The following is a 21,195-nucleotide window of genomic DNA, read 5'->3' as shown; positions in this document are numbered from 1 at the left end:
TCATTCGGCGACGAGTGGCCGAAACTGTAGATAGCTAGCATAAACTGTAGATACGTTCCCAGTCATTCGGTCACGACTGGCAGAAACTGTAGACTGATAGTTTACACTATAGATACGCGTCCTGTCATTCGGCGACGACAGGTAGACAGTATAGAACTTGGTCACGACTGGCCATAGTATAGTATAAGACACCCCCAGTCATTCGGTCACGACTGGTAGACACTGTAGACTCATAGTCTACCCTATAGAGTAGCACCCAGTCCTTCGGTGACGACTGGTAGGGACTGTAGAAACGCGTATATGCCTTCAGTGACGACTGGTAAATAGTATAAGTACACATCCAGCCATTCGGTGACGGCTGGCAGAGACTGTAGAGGACACTCCAGTCTCTCTGAAACGTCTGGTAGAGTCTGATCCATTGCAACGAACTAGGGATCACCGTCATCGGTACCGATAGTCCGAAGCCATTAATTGGCCATTAACTAACTAGAGTCACGTTTACCGATCGACGAAGAACGCATGTGAGCAGGGAACACGTCTGTTGAAGTACGTACGGTCCAGCGATACGGACTTGCATTTTCGGATAGATTTGCATAGAGTCTCCGTCTTCCGCGGAGACTGTACAGGGTGTCGCTGCCCTTCTTCGAGAATAGCGACTGGCGACCGTGAGCGGCGAGGAGAGTAGATTAGTTTAGACCAGTAAGGTAGCACGAGGCCAGTAACCTGGCGGCCTCTGGTCGCGGTATATCGCGCGAGTGCATGCGCGGACCAGTTATCTGGCATCCGCCGGTAGTTGTAGGGAGTGGACCAGTCATCCGGTGTCCACAGGCGGACCCACGTGGCGAGTGGTCCAGTTATCTGGAACTCGCAGGTGTCCGCCACTGACCAGTCCCTGAGTGGACCAGTCTCCTGGTTTCCACAGGGGAGGCCACCCAAGTGTGAGTAGTCCAGCCATCTGGAACTCACAGGTGCCTCCGCCGACCTGTCCCTGTGTGGGCCAGTTATCTGGTACCCACTAGGAGGCCACCCATAGTGAGTGGTCCAATCCTCTGGACCTCACTGGTGCCTCCGCCGACTAGTCCCGAGAGGACCAGTCATACGGCACCTACAGGGACACCACCCGTGGCGAGTGGGCCAGTCATCTGGTGCCCACTGAAAAGCCACCGGTAGGGAGTGGACCAGTCATTCGACGTCCACTGGACCCTTTCCAGACCAGTCCTCGACTGGACCGGTTATCTGGAATCCACTGGTCAGATCAGTCCAGAGCCAGTTTTCCACCACGGACTGGTGGACTGGTTATCTGGACTCATATTTTTACTACACACTCGAAACACGGTTACAACCTAACCATACTAAAAAAAAAAAAACCTAACCTAACCTAACCTAACCAAACCCAACGCACTGATACCAGGCCTTAAGCCTGAGTTATTCTGAACCTGACCAGCGTCCAGGTAACCAGAAAGATCCTAACCGCTGGGATACGATAGAGTTCGGCTAGAAAGATCAGCCGAACCCAGAAGTACCAGTCGGTGTTCGATATGGTGCGAACCACCAGTCGGAGATCGACGAGAATAGGGATACATCGGTCACTGGTCGACTGGATACTCGGAAGTCGGAACGTAATAGATCGACCACCAGTAAAAACGGTGTCGACGGGCCGACTGGATGCGTAAACATCGAGAGTAAGCGACTGGAATAACGACATCCCGGTTAAACAGCGACGACTGGTCGACTGGATACTCGGAAGTCGGAACGTAATAAATCGACCACCAGTAAAAATGGTGTCGACGGGCCGACTGGATGCGTAAACATCGAGAGTAAGCGACTGGAATGACGACATCCCGGTTAAACAGCGACGACTGGTCGAGTGGATGTGCGAGAATAGATCGAAGAGTACAGGTAGCTCGACGCCCGTTAAAAGGTGTCGACAGGATAAAAGCTATAAAAATAGCAATAAACAACATCCCAGAGAATTGGGAGACCCGCCTACGCTTAGCGAGCGATCTGCCGAACAGATCGCTATTTTTGCATGCCTTTTGCGAGCCACGGGGCGAATGTAACACCCTCCGAGTGGCTCATTGCGAGATTATTATAATTTCCGTACTACCCGTGCAATCAGATAGACGCAACTAACGTTTTTTAAGTTCACTGAGTGAGCCATTAACGATCTGATAGCACGCGAAGCGTTTAACACATCGGCGGAAGCAAGAACCCGCCAATTGAACAAACGAGAGAGACCAGTAATTCGGTTACTCACTGGCTTCGCGGGCTAAAAACGGGGATATCCCTACCGAACGAGTGTCACGTGACACCTAAGCTATAAAGGGAACCCCCGGACAATGGATCGGGGAGTCGAGGACAGGCAGTCGCCTCACACGGATCGGAGAGCGTACCGTACTGCCTGCGTTAGATTGCGTCATCCGGCGTAATTCGCCATCGCGTACGTCCGCGACGCGTGTGCTCGGGTGATTAGCGTGTTGAGTGCTTGAGCCTGATTGGGATTACCGTTCAGAGGGTCAAGGGTAGCAGCCGTGAGCGGAGACTTGAACTCGCAGGGCCACGAAGGACAGCGTCCTCCCCTTCCCCGCCGTACGGGCGGTAAGTGCGGCGTAGCCGTTACTCGCATTCCGCGCAATTGCATGCCTTTGCAGCACCGACGCAGTGTCCTCCTCCCGGCGCCCTAATTACCGCGTGAGCGTGTAGCGTCGTTAGCCGAGTGCGGTGTCGGCACGCGTCAAAGATCAAAGGCGGCATCGGGTTTCTCAAAGGCGGCCGCCATTCTTGTCGCGTCATCGGGAGATTCCGCCGTCCCCGCGCTTCCTAGTGCCCGCGCCTTTCACTAGAAGTTCGTTAACAATTTTGTAATCACTTTAATCGACCAGCGATAACGTTTTTTAGTTAGTAATGTTCATGTAGCCAGCCACTGGTAAAGTGCAATAAATTTTGTCATTTTTTAATTACGTGTTCATTCGACTCAGCGAATTATTTAGTCCCTAATAGTTCGAACAGTCCACTGAAAACCAGTTGTTTTAAAAGTTTATCCAGTTTTACATAAATAATTAGTGAAAAATACCCAGTCCTGCGGTCATCACTGGTAAATACTGTAGATAGACAAAGACACAACCAGTACAACGGTCATCCCTGGCACACACTGTAGATACGTTACCAGTCCTTCGGCTACGTAAGGCCGAAACTGTAGATCGCTAGAATAGACTATAGAGACAAGCCCGGTCATTCGGTGACGACTGGTAGAGAGTATAGATACCCCTAGTCATAAAGTCACGACTGGTAGATACAGTATACATCAAATTCCGGTCATAAGACCACGTCTGGTAGAAACTGCAGAGGAAACTCCCGCCATTCGGTGGCAACTGGTAGTAACTGTAGAGCGCGTCCAGTCTCGAAGCGACGACAGGTAAAAAGTATAAGTACACGCCCAGGAACACGGTGATCACTGGTAATAGACTGTAGATAGCAATCCGGTCATTCCAAGACAGCTGGTAGAGACTGTAGCAAAGAGCTAGGGATTCCGTCATCGGTATCAACGGTCCGAAGCCAATAGACACGAATAAACGGCCGATAGACGAAGAGCGTAAGTGACTAAGAACGACGTCCAGTATACGTACGGTCCAGTGATACGAACTTGCAATTTCGGATAACAATAGAGTCTTTAACTTTCGAGTAGGCTCATCAGGGTGTCGCTGCCCCTCTTTGAGAATAGCGACTGGCGACCGTGAGCGACGAGGAGGCCCGCGTGAGAATAGGCTAGTTAGTAGAGTAGGCCAGCAATTCGGCACTCACTGGCAAAGGGCCACGCGCGAGTGCATGAGTGAGCCCGCCATCGGGCGCTCACTAGTAGTGATAGGATAAGTGTGGCGAGTGGACCAGGAATCTGGAATCCACCGGTGGGTTAGTCCAGGAGCGGACCGGTTAGCTGAGACCCCCTGGCCGAGAGTCCACCAGTCCCAGTATTCCGACTCCGACTGGAGTGCTGGTTGACAGGATCCAGATTTTTACCACGCGATCGAAACACGGTTACAACCTAACCTAAAAAAAAAAAAAACTAACTAACCTAACCTAACCATACCATACCATACCATACCAATAATTATAGGTCACTCACGATCCGGTCACAACCTGAGTTGGAACTAGTCGATCAGGTGATCCTGACTTTCAGAGAGAGTCTAGGATCAAAAATAACCTGTAACGGTCAATTAGAAGGCCGAAACAGTTTAAAAAAAAAAAACACCAGCAGAAACCTCTTAGAGGCTCTAGGCTTGGTCCTAACTAGTTATAACCTGACTAGGAATTAAATGGCCCAGTCGTACCCAACGACTGGAATCAGGTAAGATCAAAATTTAAATGTACCAATTGTGGCCATCCGCAGGTACCACTCAAATACATAGCTTAGGCAACACACACTTGTATAATGTGTGTGCCGACTAAATTCCAACCATGGGTGCCTGACGATAGCATGTCACAGGGCACCAAACCATCCAGTCGACTGGACTGATGACGTCACGAATAGTTACCAGACGATAACATCTCACTGGACCAATGACGTCATAGAAAGACTACCAGACGGTAGCATTCGACTGATGACGTCACAAAACAGAACCGATCGGGACCATCGACTGGTCACCTGAGAATAACATCTCACTGGACTGATGACGTCACAAAACGACTACCACACGGTAGCATTCGACTGGACTGATGACGTCACAAGACAGACCGATCGTGACCATTGACTGGTCACCTAAGAACAACATATGACTGGATTGATGACGTCACAAAAAGACTACCACACGGTAGCATTTGACTGGACTGATGACGTCACGAATCAGACCGATCGTGACCACTGACTGGTCACCTGAGAATAACATCTCACAGGGATAATGACGTCACAATGACGTCACAAAACCGGCCAGATCGTTACATTCGACTGGCTATTAAATAAAACAAGATGCTATGGCTAATAAACAAACAATCATCAGACCCTAGCAAACCTTAGTTCACAAGACGCCATTTCTTGGCGCCAACTGGGCGAACACGTGCTCAGGGCCGTACGAGGCCCATTGATTGGGCATAAATGTTATAACAAATAAAATAAAAATCAATAGCGTAATTTGAGGGTTCTGCGGGACACACTATGATACTATAAAGAACATGTGAAGCGCTCAAGCCCTCAGCTGCTAGCAAAACCGTTTATTTAATTTATTTATGAGACAAAGGCTGTCCAATGACCACCGTTGATAGGTCAATAAAAGACAGCACATATGTTTAATTATAAACAAAGAGTTTCCGCGCACTCTAGGGGCATTACGGAACGTAGTTTCACACTATATAAAACATACAAAGCGTACAAGCCCCTCCGCGATCGTTTAATTACTTTATTTAATAAGATTAGCAACAAAAAACTGTCCTACGCTCACCAATGATAGGTATAAGAGACAGTTCATAAATAATTAAGACCAAAAACGATATTTTCGTTAAAGCTCCATGTTCGGCATACTACGTATTGTCAATAGGAAGATACGTAGGACCTTGTAAAATCGATGATTGTCGTTAGATCATTTTTATTGTTAAAAGCGGACTACATGTATCCGGTTATAGGTTATACTCGTGTGTTCGCTTAAAATCGTATAATTCGATAATTCTCGGTATTCGTACGTATTATTTTAGTTGTATTTTTAGTGTACAAACGCTCTGAGACTCGCTACAAGGCAGCACGAGGCCCGTAAAGCTTGTAATTAATGCATAAAAGGGGACAATGAGCATCCTTGTCCCATTGACTGGTTGCCATGGCAACTAAAGGCCTACTGCTGCCATCCGCAGGTCTCGCCCGACAGTCACGTGACCCCCACGTGACCAGAGGGTATATAAGGAAGTGCCGAACAACGGCTCGAGGAGTGAGGTCTCGCCCAGCGTGCAGACAACACGTATCGCGCGTGCAGCGGAAACGGTTGCGATTGCGTCATACGCACTTAGTGAACGCGTAGAGACACGTTCCGCATAGACGAGGGTCACGTCGCCCGTCCCGGAAGGACGTCTAGAGCGCGTACCTGTAATTCCGGGCAGTGGGTGTCACCGCGAGTGCGTATTCCTCGGAGGTGACATACCGTGCGTGGGCGTTACGTGCACATACGGATAGGGATACCCGACGACCGTAGGAGGGTTCGCTGAGGACGGCTCAGGGCTGCGACCCGCCGTAGAACCCGAGGCACCCCCAGGAGGCGGCGGACGGTAAGCGCGGCGTAGCCGACATCCTCATTATCCGTGACGTCATAATCGTCAGTGCGCGACCGCGAGTGTTAGTGCCTCGATAACCGCTTCATCCTCCCGACGTCTAAGCCCGCGTATTGTTCCGGCCGCGTCGTTAAATTTCGCAATTAACACCTAGTGATCCGGGAGGTGACGGAGCGGCGGCCCTTTGATCTCGCGCGGCGGCGTCTTTGTTCCCGCGACGGCGTAATATGATCTTCCTCGGGACTAGCGAGTAACGGCAAGCGATGTAATCACGCGTGACGACGCTACATTGTTTATGTTAATTTACTCAGATTTGTGTTTTGCGAGTGCGATAGTTAATAATTAATAAAGTTATTTTCTATATTATTATTTTAATCGGCGATCGTATTGATTTACCTTCCCCGAAAGTGCATGCTAGCGTATCAGTCGGAAGTTAAAGGGTGCGTACTAATTGTTAAATAAATAATTGCCTAAATTTACCATCGACTGGTTTGAATTTTATTAGTTTATTATGTTTTTTATAACGCGAGCGCCCCTAAATGTCGGGCGCACTAGTCTTATCCAGTCGGTTTTCGAGTTTTCACCAGTCAACGCCATTTTTTGTTAATTAAATAAACAATTGCCTTTGTCCACCACTGACTGGATCCCCACGGGGACCATTCACTGGTGCTTGCTATAGTACGTGCGTCAGGACACCATCGACTGGCGACTGACATCTATAGTGCGTACGATTAAACACTATCGACTGGTGTCACTATTCCCAACGAGCCAAGCTCTCGGGAAAAAATATTACAGCGCACGTTCGTACACTCAGACCAGGTGACGAGCTTATAGTACGTTCGACCGTACACCAACGACTGGTGACGGTCTTCCCCACACGTGACCGCGCATCACAGGGGATTTCTATACATAGGATACGCGTCCGCGTTCCACTAAAGTGGGAATCGTTCCGACCGATCGACACATCTCACTGGCAAAAGGCAATAAATGTGCCCGAGGGCACATCTGACTGGCTCGAACACCGCTACAGTGACTAAGTTCACTAGTGGTACACTTAAAGAGGCATTACCTACGCACACCACCGACTGGTATAGCTATATATAGCACCCTAGAACGCCATCGACTGGCGAATAAGTTCGGACACACACGGTACGCCGGATGTCCCAATACGTTACGGTCCTGCGATACGGATCTGACAATCTTCGGATAGAGACTAGATCTCGGGTGTCCCACACAGGGCCATCCACTGGAGTGTCGCTGCTCCCATAATCCGACAGCGACTGGCGACCGAGGCAACCGTGAGAAGGACGAGAGGGTCAGGACCAGATCGGCTCAGCTGACAACCAGGGTCAGCCCCACCAGAGGATACCACCGACTGGTTAGGATCGGTTAGGAAGGCCTAGAAACAAACACCTTCCCGAGACCCGGTCACAACGTTACGGTCCTGCGATACGGATCTGACAATCTTCGGATAGAGACTAGATCTCGGGTGTCCCACACCGGGCCATCCACTGGAGTGTCGCTGCTCCCATAATCCGACAGCGACTGGCGACCGAGGCAATCGTGAGAAGGACGAGAGGGTCAGGACCAGATCGGCTCAACTGACAACCAGGGTCAGCACCACCAGAGGATACCACCGACTGGTTAGGATCGGTTAGGAAGGCCTAGAAACAAACACCTTCCCGAGACCCGGTCACAACCTAACCATACAGGCTATACCTTCGTACACCATCGACTGCTAACACATATATATATAGCACTATAGAACGCCATCGACTGGCAATTAAGTCTGGACACACACGGTACACCGAATGTCCAACCAACGTTACGGTCCTGCGATACGGACCTGACAGTCTTCGGATAGAGACTAGATCTCGGGTGTCCCACACCGGGCCATCCACTGGAGTGTCGCTGCTCCCATAATCCGACAGCGACTGGCGACCGAGGCAGCCGTGAGAAGGACGAGAGGTCAGGACCAGATCGGCTCAGCTGACGACCAGGGTCAGCGCCACCAGAGGATACCACCGACTGGTTAGGATCGGTTAGGAAGATCAAAAAATAAACACCTTCCCGAGACCCGGTCACAACCTAATATCGAAATCAAGCTCTCCTCGAATATCTATAAAAATATTAGACAAATGAAAAAATTTTTTAGACAATAATTTGTTCAAATTAACTAGTAGAAGAGAGCAGTGTTGTAAAAAATAAGGATTCTCGTTTAAAACACGCAAGTTGACCTTAAAATGACCCTGAAAGTAGAGGTCACGGTCAAAGTCAAGGTCATCATAAGGTAGCTCACTTATATCCCTACAACTTTTATTGTGACCATTTTCCTTGAAACTTCAATACTGAGGAGTTATTAGGATGGTCCGTTACTTTTAGTACACCCTTTATATGAATATCAATCGTATATAATCTTCATGATATTAATCATACGCAATGTCAATTCTTTCTTTCTTTGCGCATGTTAACATGTTAATTCATGTTACAAACACATGATTATGCGGGAGACCGTGCTTGTCAAGTAGGCTATTATGGTTGTAGCACGGACATAAACCGCCTGAAAGTGTATGTAGCACGGACAGCCACCAGATGCAGGTTTTACCGCCGAGACCTAAAAGTGGGTGTAGCATCGTAGTTCTCCTCTCAAAATGGATGCAGATGGCGCCCATTCCCAGTGCGAAAAATCGGCGTCGCCGAAAACGCCGTGTTGGCCGCTCTCAGGTTCCTCTGAGCGCGGCGCGATTCTATAACTCGTTATTGGAGTTAACGACACTTTCGTTATCGTTGCGTAGCTTTTATATACCGTAGAAAAGCTGCGCAACGATAACGAAAGTGTCGTTAACTTTAATAACGTGTTAAAGAATCGCACCACTGGGGCTCTATTCCGTACCTACATATCGACAGTTCTCGATGTCGTTAGCGGTATTGCGCAGGTTTTTCATATAACAAAAAAGCTGCGCAACACTGCTAACGACACCGACAACTATCGGTACGCGAGTACGAAATACAACCCCTGCGGCGCGATTCTTTAACTCGTTATTGGAGTTAACGAAACTGTCATTAACTCCAATAACGAGTTAAAGTATCGCACCACTGGGTAGTGGGTACCTATTATGGAACTCGTCGAAATCGATTCCGATCGTAATAATTCCGTTTCCCTTAGGAAAGACAATAGAAATCTAGGAAATAACGGAATAAATTCGATCGGAATCGATTCCGACGAGTCCCATAATAGGAGGCCGGGGAGTTGGGGAGGGAATATGGGAGTAGTTCCCCCGACTCCCCTCCTCACGGTCCGACAGGTAGACATCCCGCAGGGGTTTTAGTCGGTAAGAGTCCGACATACTCCCCCCCCCAAGGGGAGGGGGTATCCATGATGGATTTCCCCTGCGTGACCAAAAAAAACAAAAAGTCCCATAATAGGTACCTTGGTCTTTATATTACCTCGTCGGTCATATCACCTCGTCGGTTTCTATAATAAATCGTCCATAGACAGGAGTGGCGCCAGCTACAACTGTGGAGTAGACTTCGGAACCGTCTACGGCACACGATATTACTCGGCACCCACGTACCTCGTGACACATTACATTACATTAGACATGGGCTCACTTTGCAATGAAAAAGAAAGATTTCCACAGACCCACAGATAATAGCAAATTCTAAAGAAAAAAAGAGAAAAACGACTCATCGTGTTATGCATATATTCTATTTATTCATTTTTCCTCACAAATTTTTTTTATCTTTTTTTATCTATTCATTTAACTACATTATTTTACTTTTTTGATTTTTACTAAATATCAAGATACTCAAGTATCACAAACTCCATTTAAATAATTCGAAAAGATACACATGCGTCTATATATACACACACACGCTTGCTGGAATCAACTATATATATGTATATACCATAAAATCCGTTTTACCTTTTATAATCTTAGAAATATTAATATATGTACATTGCTTGTTATGTGTAATCTATGTGGATCATGTTACATCAAATTGATTATAAAAATATGTACTGTATAAACAGAAAGCTAAATTCAAAGTATAATATACATTCAAGTTATGTAAAAATATGTATCTTAGATAAAATATTTATCACAGACGGAGTCAAAAACTACAGTACAGAATCTGATGAAAGAAAAACGTTAATTCGGAGGACAGTCTCTTACTCTATACATAAGTGTATTATCTAATATCCACTTGCGCGTGTAATAATTTTGCACTTGTTGACTAAGCTTTACGTCGGTACTTTTGTATTATAGCTATAACTATAGCTACAGTATAAAGTAGCTTTTCCTAGCAAGATATACTGGGAAAATTAACTTATTGATTAGCATGAATAAACACTGATGAAATCAGTCGTAGCGTTCTTTTGTGAGTGTGTGTGTGTGTGTGTGTGTGTGTGTGTGTGTGTGTGTGTGTGTGTGTGTGTGTGTGTGTGTGTGCGCGCGCGCGTGTGTGTGTGTGTGTGTGAACATTCGTATGTACATATACATTACTAGTAATATCGGAAGAGAAAATCGCGATACAAACATAACCGAGATACAAACGTCGTTACGACATCGTTGTATCATCCCGTGACATCTGATTGCAGCAAAGTCGACGCTTCACGTGTAACAAAGATAAAAAAAAGTACGTAGCTGATCTGAGTGATGTTGTTCCGTGATGTGGCGTAGTAGTACTGAAAAATCCCTAATTACAAATTGTTGGTACGTTATCTCATCATCCCGCGAAACCTGTCCAACTCGAAGATACTTTCTGATAATCTGTAAAAATCGATCGCATTAATCACGTGCGAGAGAATCCTGTTTTGCTCCTTTCTCTCGGTGATATTACGAATGAAATGTACCTGCCGAAAGCATTTACCAATGCGACAATTTCACTCCTCTCCAGAAAAAACAACTTTCGGTTTAGATTGTTGAGCGTCGGTTCCCATCTGTCGAATTTTCCTGAGAATAGTATCTTCAACGCGGTACCCAGGCCTTGGATTTGCAATTTACCCCATAGCTTACATTTCTCGCATCCCACACAATCCATGATACGTGAAATATTTCTGAAATGTTGTCTAAATTCTTCTTTCAACAACTGCGCTTGCCTTCCACCGGTGAACATAACTGTCTCGTTGAAGTGTTCCGGAAATGACCTGAAATTGACAGCCAGATATTGTCTGGATTTTCTGTACTTTCTACTTCTTACTCCGATCTGTCTCGCGTGTATCGCGTGTATCATGTACGTCGTGTACTCCGTCGCGCTTACTTGACAACGCTCAATATATCATTCATAGCCAGTCTTGTATCCTCGTCGTCCACTGTGTTTCCCGTGTAATACTCCTCTCTCTCCAGGTAAGGCGCAGCCTTGGCTAAAGCTCTCAGTTGAAGCAAGTAAGTGAAATATAAATTTTTTAGCCAATTCGGACCCTCACCCCCCGTTGTTTCCGACGAGAATCTCCTTTGCAACTCCTCCAAATTAGGACCCCACTGATTATCGGACGATCCTCGTAAACCATCTTGAGGAGCCAGCAAGTATTTCGAACATAAGTGTATATTGATGCTAGCGTGCAAGCCGGATATGACTCGGTAAAAAACTCGTTTTTCCAAACACATACCTGCAAGGTAATTTCTTTTGGTAATAGCTTGTAATACGAGCACGAGTAGGAGCGAAAGCTTTGTACAATTTTGTCGAGTTTGATGCGCGTAATTCTCGTGCGCTGAGGTATGCGTCGCGGAAAAACGGACCGTCGAGAAATATCTCTGGCTCCTAATATCGCTGATGCAGTTAACTTCTCTCTATTTCTATCCTGTCATCCTTGGTATAAACAAGACTTTGGCGAAAACAACGTGGCGAGTGTATTCAGTGTATAGTTGGATTTGTTTCTCCGTAATGTTGTAAACCAAAATCACCTTCCACACACATTCCGAATACAAATGTTTGGGGGGGAAAAAAAGAGGAAAAAAAGAAAAGAAAAAGGATGAAACATTCCGAGTGGTGCGACGATAAGAATCAACGTACGCACATTCTTGTGCGGACGCTGCATCCAGAAATGCGCGTGTCACGGCCAAGAGGAACTTAACTTTGTACAGAAAGAAGAGACACACGGGAGAACAGAGGTTACTATTACTTACCGTTGATCTTGGAAGATTGTATAAAAATATGAGGTGAATTTTCAGGCCTGTAAACAATATTATACCACATATATAATCGAAAAAAACCTGTGAGAATGACGAGAGATAAACAGGATGTAACATTCAACACAGCCGAGTCATGTCCGAGAATGTCAACGCGTACGATATTTTACACGACAAATATTGCAATCGCCCGAATATACGACGGATATCGCATTCAGAATCTTTCGTCCGTGACACTTTCCGCGTTTCACTACCGCCCGAAATAATAGGACACAAAACTACGATGGATTACCTGAAACAATTCTCCATGTAAATACTCCGCCATATTCTGTGCGCACTAACGCCTTTGTATCCTGTGTATCTTTCGGGATTCAATAGAAGATCTACATATTCCCCGGGACTAGATTCTTTTACACAGAAATTATCCTGCGCATCATCGTGTCGCTGCCATCTTTCAAATTCTTTGTAATTCTCTACACTGTAATTGATATACTTTATCCTCCTGACGTTTACCTGGTGATTAACACTTTACTGCATCTGTAATACCTAATAGTTGTATTCAAGTAACCAAGTTCTACATTGTGATCCCTCGCATTGTGTCTACAATCGGTAAATTGTGCACTCGCGGCTTTGTACTTGTCTACTGGACTTTCATCAAAATGTATATTTCTTGGAATCTCTCCCTTTAAACCTTCTGGAATGTCATCCTGCAAGTGACAGCGACGAATAAAATGCAAACCTTTAAAATTGAAAACCATTGGAACGCAAGTAGAGACACTTACATTTTGACAGGGTAACACATGACAATAACGTATGGCGCACTTGCTGTCATCAGCCCAGAACGGACAGTCTTGCTTCAAGTTTACTTTGTAAAATCTAAAATAATCTCGGACTAGAAGACTCTGAATTCTCGGATATATTCTCATATTATTAAAGTAGTCCACAGTATCCACATTGCAAGTGCAGTCATCTATAGAACCTTTCAACTAAAATTTCAAATTACTTCTCAAAATACGAGTACAATATGATGATGCGGATTCAAATTAATGGCAATATTATGTAAAAACGTAATTTTTGTGAACCAATATTGAAACATCTCTCAAGGAAATGACATCACTACGAAATCGGCATCTTTTCGTAGTGGATTAAGTGAGGTTAGGTTTATTAATTAAAAAGAGCAATTGATATCAAATAACGAAACAAATATCTTCGTCTCGTCGGATAACACGGAGATGGATAGCTGTTACCTTGCAGAAGCATTGATCTTCGTTTTTGGAGTTGGTTCTAAAGTAATTGCCATCCACTTCTAGATGAAAAAGCAAGACCGCTAAAAGTAACCGACGCAACATCCTTCCACTGGGCACTGGGCTCATCTCAGCGCGCAGAAATCGTCGACGCAACTGGTATGTCGTAACATCAATCGGATCTTAATAAAGGTGATATCGTATAGTATACAGTTACCACTCTGCGGTTTTCAAAGTACATCAGCCTACGTGCCGCATGAGGTGTAAACATCTGATTGCGTACTCCGTCCGACGACGTAATACATAACGGATATCAGGCGCATCTCACGTAGTCCATACTTACCGGAATATCTCGGCTGAATCTCGGCTGAAGAATAGTAATAAAACCTATATAAACACGCACGTACGGTACGAAAACGATATATTTTTCAAGGCAGAAATATCTTTAAAGAATCGATCGAACCATCTGCTTCGTGCTCTACGACCCAACTTTGACACTTTTGACGGCTTGTGTCACGTTCGTACGTGGAATATGTCGAGGGATAGATCGAGTCGCGAGATTGTAAACTACTATCTCTATTTTCAACATCGAATAGACATTCGATGGGTGCGTTTCGAAATTCCACTGCCAGTAGTGAAAATACATAATTTGTGTGACGTGTACTATAGATTTTCAGTGCTGACAGTGAATATATCGTCGGAACGCAGAGCCCATATAAAGCCAGCGGCACACGGTGCTTGTTTTCGTGCTGGATTGCTTGCTGGATGAAAATACTGCGTTCTGATTGGTGCATTTCTATCCATCTTCGGAAATACACCAATCAGAACGCAATATTTTCATCCAGCACGCAATCCAGCAAGCAATCCAGCACGAAAACAAGCACCGTGTGCCGCTTGCTTTAGATGTGTGTCAACGGTGTTCCTGGTTAGGTTAGGTTAGGTTAGGTTAGGTATAGAGAATTTAGGATCTGAATGTTGAATATAGGACGTCACGGGAAGCACCCCAATTCGACACAGCACGATTGCACACAACCAACCGATGCAAAGTATTATCTGGTGAATTACTAGATCCAACCAATCATTGGCCGCGTTCGGTAGAACAAAGTGATCAGAGAGCGCTTAGTGATTATTGTCTGTGATTGGAGCATTCTTTTAGATTCCTCATTAGATTCTTCTTAGACCCAGAAGTATTTCAACAATCAGGAGCGAGATTCAGTAGAAAATCTAGTAATGTTGTCCAATTGTTGTCCATCTACTGAACGCGACCAATTACTTTGTGTCCGATCGTGCTGTGTCGAATGGATACGCACCCCAAATAAGGTGGCGATTGGAGCTCGAGATGTCGGGAGTCGCCTCCTTGTCATTTCCATGGTGGTGTCGAATCTCTCGTGTTTTCCACGACGTTTTCGTACATGCACACACGTTTCGTACATCATAGGCTACGTTCGGAAACGTCACTCGGACGCGTCCGCTGTATTGGTAGAGTACGAGAGAGACACAAGAATGAGAAAACATAAGAAAAGAGGGAGACTACCCGGACAACCCGTTTCACCGGACGCGTCCAAATCTGTAGCGCGCAAACATCGTATACCCGTCGTGTTGTCTCAGACGGGTGCATGATGCGTCCGTTTTTCGAGATATTCACCCTGTCGACGGTAGAACGTGCGTAACGTGTTATTTAATTATTATGACAACAAGGAGGGAATTAGTCATAAACTCGAGTAATAATTGGGCTAGAATTTGTTGTATCCGTATGATTGTTCCTTCGAGCATTCGTGAGCCTTTGGATACTGATTATTCGGATGCTCCTTCGGAATTACATACAGAACGCAACTATGAAGACAGAAGGAAGGTTAAGGAAAGCTTTTCAAGGTGTTCTGTGCTTAAAGAAAGAGCAACGGTAAAAAGGAAAAGAGAGAGAGAGTGAGAGAGTGAGTGAGTACTTGACATTCGCGGATACTCGCGAGTAAAACAAATTGCCAGTTGCGGGGTAATCGTTTGAAATTTTTTTTTAACACGTTCGGTAACAGTGATCTGACGATGACGATTCTCTCGCGTAAACGCATTCATTCGGTTCGTGGCACGTGGATTTATTGGTGTGAGACAAAGGTAATGTAAGACGGAAGAAAGGCACGCGCGGATTCTTTCATAAGAATGGAAGCGTGGTGGTTTCCTCGCATGGTTGCTCATCATCCATATATCACTTTGATCACGGTGTTTGTGTTTTCCTCAATATGTGTAATTGCTCCACTCAGCACCAAAAGGTTTCCAGACTTTTCGGATCCTCAAATGGTAAAAATAACGAATGCAGGATCAACTCTGAATGAATCTTTCGATTTGACTGATTGACTGAATTTATGTATGTATACACTGTACATGTACGGCAGGGTTTTGAGGCAAGGGGTACAATTTTGGCGCAGAGATTCACAGCCTGGCAAAATTTAATGGAATCTACAAGGGCGAATGGAGAACTTGTAGATAATCCTGTGGAGTATCATCGATATGTACTGAGTCAACGGGTATCTACTGTAAAACTTTGTTCTCTTTGTTTTGCATCCTTGTTTCTAAGTGTAAAATTTGGTATGTTTGTTGATATTTATGCGATTCTAATCTCACTACTCGCGAACACTGATGTAAAATTATCATGTTGTCGGTGAGTTTCATTCATCGAAAAGAGATTAATCCTTTTCAATGATTTTGCAGCCTGACATGAGTACGCGTAATCGTAGCTCCTCTCCTCTGGATATTCTCAAAAAAACGCCAAAGGGCAAGCGTAAGCGGAAGGGGAAGAAACACAAGCATGTGCTACAAAATGACACGAGCCACGTACGAGCAAGTGACGAGGCTAGAGATACATGGAAAGAATTACTGGAATTGGAGAAGAAACATCGTAAGAAGAGTGACACAGCGGACAGTAATCAGAGTCGTCTCAATGACGACAATTTTTTTTGCAATTTGCCAACTTCCTCCTACGCTCGTGTTGTAATTGGGACGGAATCGAAGGGAATTAATCTGTGGTCGACGGAGGGTGTATTGGCGCAATGTCACATTGACAGTGCGCTTCGTGCGAATACTCACTTCTCGTCCCTGTGCCAGACGCAAGTGGAGCATAACGGTGCTAACCATAAATGCTGCAGAAGCTGGTCACCGGCCAACTATGTAGCGCTATTATCCAACCGCAGTTCTTGTCTAGGAATAACGGAAGATGATCTCACCGGGGTGAAGGAACTTTTGGAGCAATGTGCTCCGTACTATCACGATCGGCAGTTATCAGCCAACTGCGCGGAAGACTTCAATTGTCAGAGGCACGTGCCCGCTGAATGTTACGCGAGAAACGCCGTCTATCATCTACTGCATTATCTTCTGGATGCCAACTTTATTCCTCCTTCGAATCGTGTAAGAGAACATGGGCTTTTCGTCGATACTGCCCCAATTCCGATTGATGATACGTACGCTCGATCGCTCTGACGATCTCTGACTTCCATCCATTATAACTATCCATTCGTTACGTATTTACAGAATACAGAACACACTGGAAACAAACGAAATGCGACGTTATTGCAATCCGTTATGTTGTTTCTTCCGATTGCGGCGAGCTCCGCGACTTTGGACTTTTACAAAGAGATAGACACGAAGAATAACGACTTAACGTACGGAAAGATACGTGTGCAAGGCATGCAACTTGGTCTAAAAAGTACGCTGTTCGATCGGCTGTTAGTGTCCGATTCAAGCTTGTTACTCGCTGGTTTTGTGTTCGTTACACTCTGCATCTGGGCGTACACTGGCTGCATAATTTTGACCATCACGACGATTTTCGCAGTGGTGTTCAGTCTCAGTATCTCGTACGCAGTCTACACTCTTGTCTTGCGTATTCAGTTTTTTCCTTTTATGAACTTGCTGGCCATCGTTGTAGCTATAGGTACCCAAGCTCTCTGAGATCGATATTACATTCTTTTTCTTTTTTTTTCTTTTTTTTTTCTCTTTTTTCTTTTCTCATACAAACAGCGGCGATTACCGCGATACGTGAAACGACGACGTGAAATCCTTTTACATTGGCAGGTATCGGCGCGGACGACGCGTTTATATATTGCAAAATATGGGAGTCCAAGAAGCGGCAGAAATGCTCCTCCAACGGCGAATTGGTACATTTGGTGCAAGAAACCATGAGACACGCTTTTCCCTCGATGTTCGTCACGTCTCTCACAACAGCGGTAGCCTTTTTCGCGTCGATCGTTAGCAACGTGACTGCTATCAACTGTTTCAGGTATCAGCTTCTCTACTGTGTACATCTTTGCGTCATGTTGCACACTCTTTGCACACTGCACGACATGTATAACTCTAAACGCGCGTGCGTGCCCGTACGTGCGCGCTCATAATTTCGCATGTATAGTTTATTTTCAGGCATAACGGTCATTGCTAACTTTTTCTTGATGATCACGTGGTTACCAGCGTGCGTGGTTGTGTCGGAGCGTTATAAATTCACTCTATCATCACGGAATTTTATCAGCGAGAGGATTATTCGTCCCCTTAGATCTTTCAGAGATAAAGTAACAGTAGGACTCACCGCTCTTCTCATCAAGATGGTGATCGGCTTACGATGCATTTGGATATTGAGTTTGGGGACTGCTGCGATAGCGTGTTGCATCGTCGTCTTCCGTTATCCGGGTTTGCAATTGCCAGACTATATCGACTTTCAATTGTTCGATAATACACATCCGTTTGAGCAATACGACCTGATGTATTCGCAAAGATTCTGGTTCGAAAGATACGAAATGGTACCTATACATTTCCGTAATTTTTTCAATCGCATACATATACGTGACATCGGGTGTCGTATAATATGCCACAAACTCAACGTTTACTCTCGCTTGCTACGAGATCCATCGTACGAGAGAGCATCTCTCGAGGCATATACGACACCTTGTGCAACATATAGCGTAGTACATGTACAGATAAATCTCGCCGCCGGATGTACGTTATTAGAGATATACCTGCATATCGATATACAGGTCGGTGGTAACGCTTCGATGGAGATTCTACCGTTGAGATTTGTATGGGGCATTGAACCGATCGATAATGGTGATCACCTCGATCCCGGTAGAAAAGGGACGCCACAGTGGGACGAAACTTTTGACATTACCGATCCGGAGTCGCAGTTATGGCTCGAACAATTTTGCAAGGATCTACGGAGTCAGCCCTTTTATCGCAGTACCATGGGGCCCCTGTTACCCAATTGTTTTATCGAATCGTTACGTTCGTGGATGCAAAGACGTTGCAGTGATCCTCTCGATCCTCGCATCGACTACGTGCCATGCTGCGAAAGCAGCAAGTTTCCGTACGAGCCCGATGTTTTGCAGCAGTGCGCGGCCGAAGCAAGCGCGGAATTACATCGCACACCGTCCCACTTGTGGACGCCCCGGGGTGGCGCGATTTCTGCGGGCCTGAAATTCGCAAAAGAACCGTTGTTGCCTTCGCGATTGCTGAACGGCACGAGCCACACGACGAAGCTGACGCCTAAGATAAAGGCACTCGTCGTTGAATACGACAGCTCGTACGCGTATACTCTTTCGTTTGCGAGTATGGATACATTTTTTAACCAGGCAAGTACCGCGCGAGGCGAGTAGTGCACGAGTGATTTTACACGGCAATGTTTATCGCGCGAGTGATCCCGCCAGTGATGACCCGCTTTGTGACAGAGTTTGATCGTAGGTCGAGGATTGGATGCAGGGTCAATTGCGGAGCGCACCGCGGGGGATGCAACGCGGTTGGTTCGTCAGTAGATTAGAATTCTTCGAATTGCAACGTACGTTGTACGATGGTACCATATGGGCAATGGGAGTATCGTTGATCCTAGCTCTGACAGTACTGGCACTGGTGACTCTGAACCCTCTTGTCAGTTTATACGCCATTGCGACTATCGGCGCTGCGATAATAGTAACGGTTGCAATACTTATCCTCCTTGGCTGGAAGCTCAATGTCTTGGAGAGTGTTGCAGTCTCTACGGCAATAGGTAAATAACGTAACGTAGCGAATAAACGGCAAACGATAAGAGCAGAGGAGAAAATCTTTTCTCTGCAGACTCCGTCTTCGATTCGAACCGTTTAGCGATGTGTAGGAAGGTGGAGGGAAGATAACCGCCTGTGAATATTTTTCATTTTCTTAGGTCTTACTGTCGACTTCAGTTTGCATTACGCTGTGAGTTACAAGTCGTGCATTACCGAAGAGAGAACGGAGAGAGTAAAAACGGCACTGCAACAAATGGCTGGGCCAACCCTTATGGCGGCGATTACGAGCGGAGCCGCAGGGGCTTTGATGTTACCTTCTCGTGTAATGGCCTACATACAAATTGGTGTCTTTCTGTTGCTCGTGATGGCAATAAGTTGGATATACGCCACATTATTTATGTGTTCGATGTTAGCAGTCGCGGGACCATCTTCGCATTTTGCTCAACTTAAGTGTTCCCGGTGATACATCTGTCCAATTGTACAATTGTGTGATTGAATGCGCCTGTATGTATGTATATATATGTATATATAATTTACAGGTGTTGCAGGTTCAGGACATTGGTTTGTTTCATTAAAATCAAATGTGATGACGATGCGGAAGATGATGCCGCAAGAAATAACGACAGTCGAGCGAGAAGAGCTTTCAAGGGTGGGGGAGTAGTGTCAGAATCGACTCTGAGCACATCTAGCACCGTATGCCAGTCCCATTGCAGTGAACTAGAAACTCTTACTGCAAGACCTCCGTCGCCGTCGTTGCGATCATCTCCATTGTCGACATTACTCGACACTGACACTTGAATCGTAAGCGATTCTCTGATCCACGATTGCCATTGTTTTTGATTAATGTTTATATATATATATATATGTTTATATATATATATATATATGTTTATATACTACATGCGAAATACACACATACATTATATACATTATGTAATCTATATGTGGATATATAGTTAGCGTAGGATACGACACAGTGCCTGCCTGCATTCAGCCAGGCGGGGGACGATCGTGAATACTTTCACGTGAATTAGAAAATATTCACTTTTTACGGTTTAACGCTAAAGAAAAAGATTCATAATCGGATGAGCTTGGTGAGCGTTCGGTGTTGTTTATTGTCTGTGTGATTGGTGATTGATATAACTTCCAGTCCTTGACAGATCCGGAGACGTTTGCCAATCGGGAACAATAAACGGCAAGCGCTCATCTTCGTATCATCTCTTTTGCTGATCGCAAATCCATCGGCTGTACTCAACCCCTAATCAAAGCCTCGAGATACAGATCGTCGTGAATATGTGTGTGAATACTACAATGCGATAAAATGACCCTTTCTGAGCGTGGATCGATCCGGTCCGAATTGCGAAACGTAAGCGTAACGTAAGCCTATCGTTTCTGCTGAATGTGGATTTGTTAATTACGGATCGATATAATATTATATAGCATATAAAAGATAATGGAGCTTTCGACTTTACAACTTCGACAAGAGAGACTGACAAATTTGTACGAGTTTGCGTAACGAATAAAACGCGTCTTTGTATCAACACATGGTTGGTCGATTTTCCTGCATAT

The 21,195-nt window shown here is 45.4% G+C and overlaps 2 protein-coding genes across 11 annotated transcripts; one reads left to right on the top strand and one right to left on the bottom strand.

Annotated features, from left to right (window-relative positions):
- Positions 1–10,684: 10,684 nt before the first annotated feature.
- Positions 10,685–14,331, bottom strand: Ero1L (endoplasmic reticulum oxidoreductin-1-like protein). Of its 4 annotated transcripts, none has more exons than XM_025300246.1 (10): positions 14,085–14,331; positions 13,965–13,988; positions 13,625–13,777; positions 13,160–13,363; positions 12,924–13,084; positions 12,670–12,855; positions 12,375–12,421; positions 11,509–11,857; positions 11,102–11,395; positions 10,685–11,018 (listed from the first exon to the last, which is right to left on the bottom strand). In XM_025300246.1, the coding sequence occupies exons 1-10, from the start codon at positions 14,085–14,087 to the stop codon at positions 10,967–10,969; spliced, it is 1,473 nt and encodes a 490-aa protein (XP_025156031.1). In that variant the 5' UTR covers positions 14,088–14,331; the 3' UTR covers positions 10,685–10,966. The 4 variants fall into 4 exon arrangements, with proteins under 4 accessions (XP_025156031.1, XP_025156032.1, XP_019696079.1 ...); XM_025300247.1 differs by having other exon boundaries at positions 13,625–13,803; positions 14,085–14,330; XM_019840520.2 differs by having other exon boundaries at positions 13,625–13,866; positions 13,965–14,330.
- Positions 14,332–14,864: 533 nt separating this feature from the next.
- Positions 14,865–21,167, top strand: LOC105181296 (protein dispatched). Of its 7 annotated transcripts, none has more exons than XM_019840512.2 (10): positions 14,865–15,913; positions 16,009–16,140; positions 16,325–17,017; positions 17,141–17,315; positions 17,681–17,885; positions 18,012–18,396; positions 18,631–19,221; positions 19,331–19,631; positions 19,785–20,085; positions 20,166–21,167. In XM_019840512.2, exons 1-10 carry the CDS (start codon positions 15,776–15,778, stop codon positions 20,422–20,424), a joined length of 3,180 nt encoding a protein of 1,059 aa, XP_019696071.1. In that variant the 5' UTR covers positions 14,865–15,775; the 3' UTR covers positions 20,425–21,167. The 7 variants fall into 7 exon arrangements, with proteins under 7 accessions (XP_019696071.1, XP_019696069.1, XP_011136277.1 ...); XM_019840510.2 differs by having other exon boundaries at positions 17,141–17,540; positions 20,175–21,167; XM_011137975.3 differs by having other exon boundaries at positions 17,141–17,540.
- The last annotated feature ends 28 nt before the right edge of the window (positions 21,168–21,195 follow it).

Source organism: Harpegnathos saltator, unplaced genomic scaffold, assembly GCF_003227715.2.
Source record: "Harpegnathos saltator strain DR-91 unplaced genomic scaffold, Hsal_v8.6 scaffold341, whole genome shotgun sequence".
Lineage (NCBI taxonomy): Eukaryota > Metazoa > Arthropoda > Insecta > Hymenoptera > Formicidae > Harpegnathos > Harpegnathos saltator.
The sequence above is the reverse complement of the archived record's forward strand: the minus strand, read 5'-3'. Positions and strand labels throughout refer to the sequence as shown.

What these genes read in the sequence shown, in the direction of transcription:
- Ero1L (XM_025300246.1), bottom strand. An exon ending in GATTCAGCCGAGATATTCCG is followed by an intron (nt 13,778 to 13,964) that starts GTAAGTATGGAC and finishes ACGACATACCAG; the next exon opens with TTGCGTCGACGATTTCTGCG. An exon ending in TTGGTAAATGCTTTCGGCAG is followed by an intron (nt 11,019 to 11,101) that starts GTACATTTCATT and finishes CGATTTTTACAG; the next exon opens with ATTATCAGAAAGTATCTTCG.
- LOC105181296 (XM_011137975.3), top strand. Translation starts at nt 15,776, where the DNA reads ATGGAAGCGTGGTGGTTTCCTCGCATGGTTGCTCATCATCCATATATC. An exon ending in TTATTCCTCCTTCGAATCGT is followed by an intron (nt 17,018 to 17,140) that starts GTAAGAGAACAT and finishes ACGTATTTACAG; the next exon opens with AATACAGAACACACTGGAAA. An exon ending in TGGATACATTTTTTAACCAG is followed by an intron (nt 19,222 to 19,330) that starts GCAAGTACCGCG and finishes GTTTGATCGTAG; the next exon opens with GTCGAGGATTGGATGCAGGG.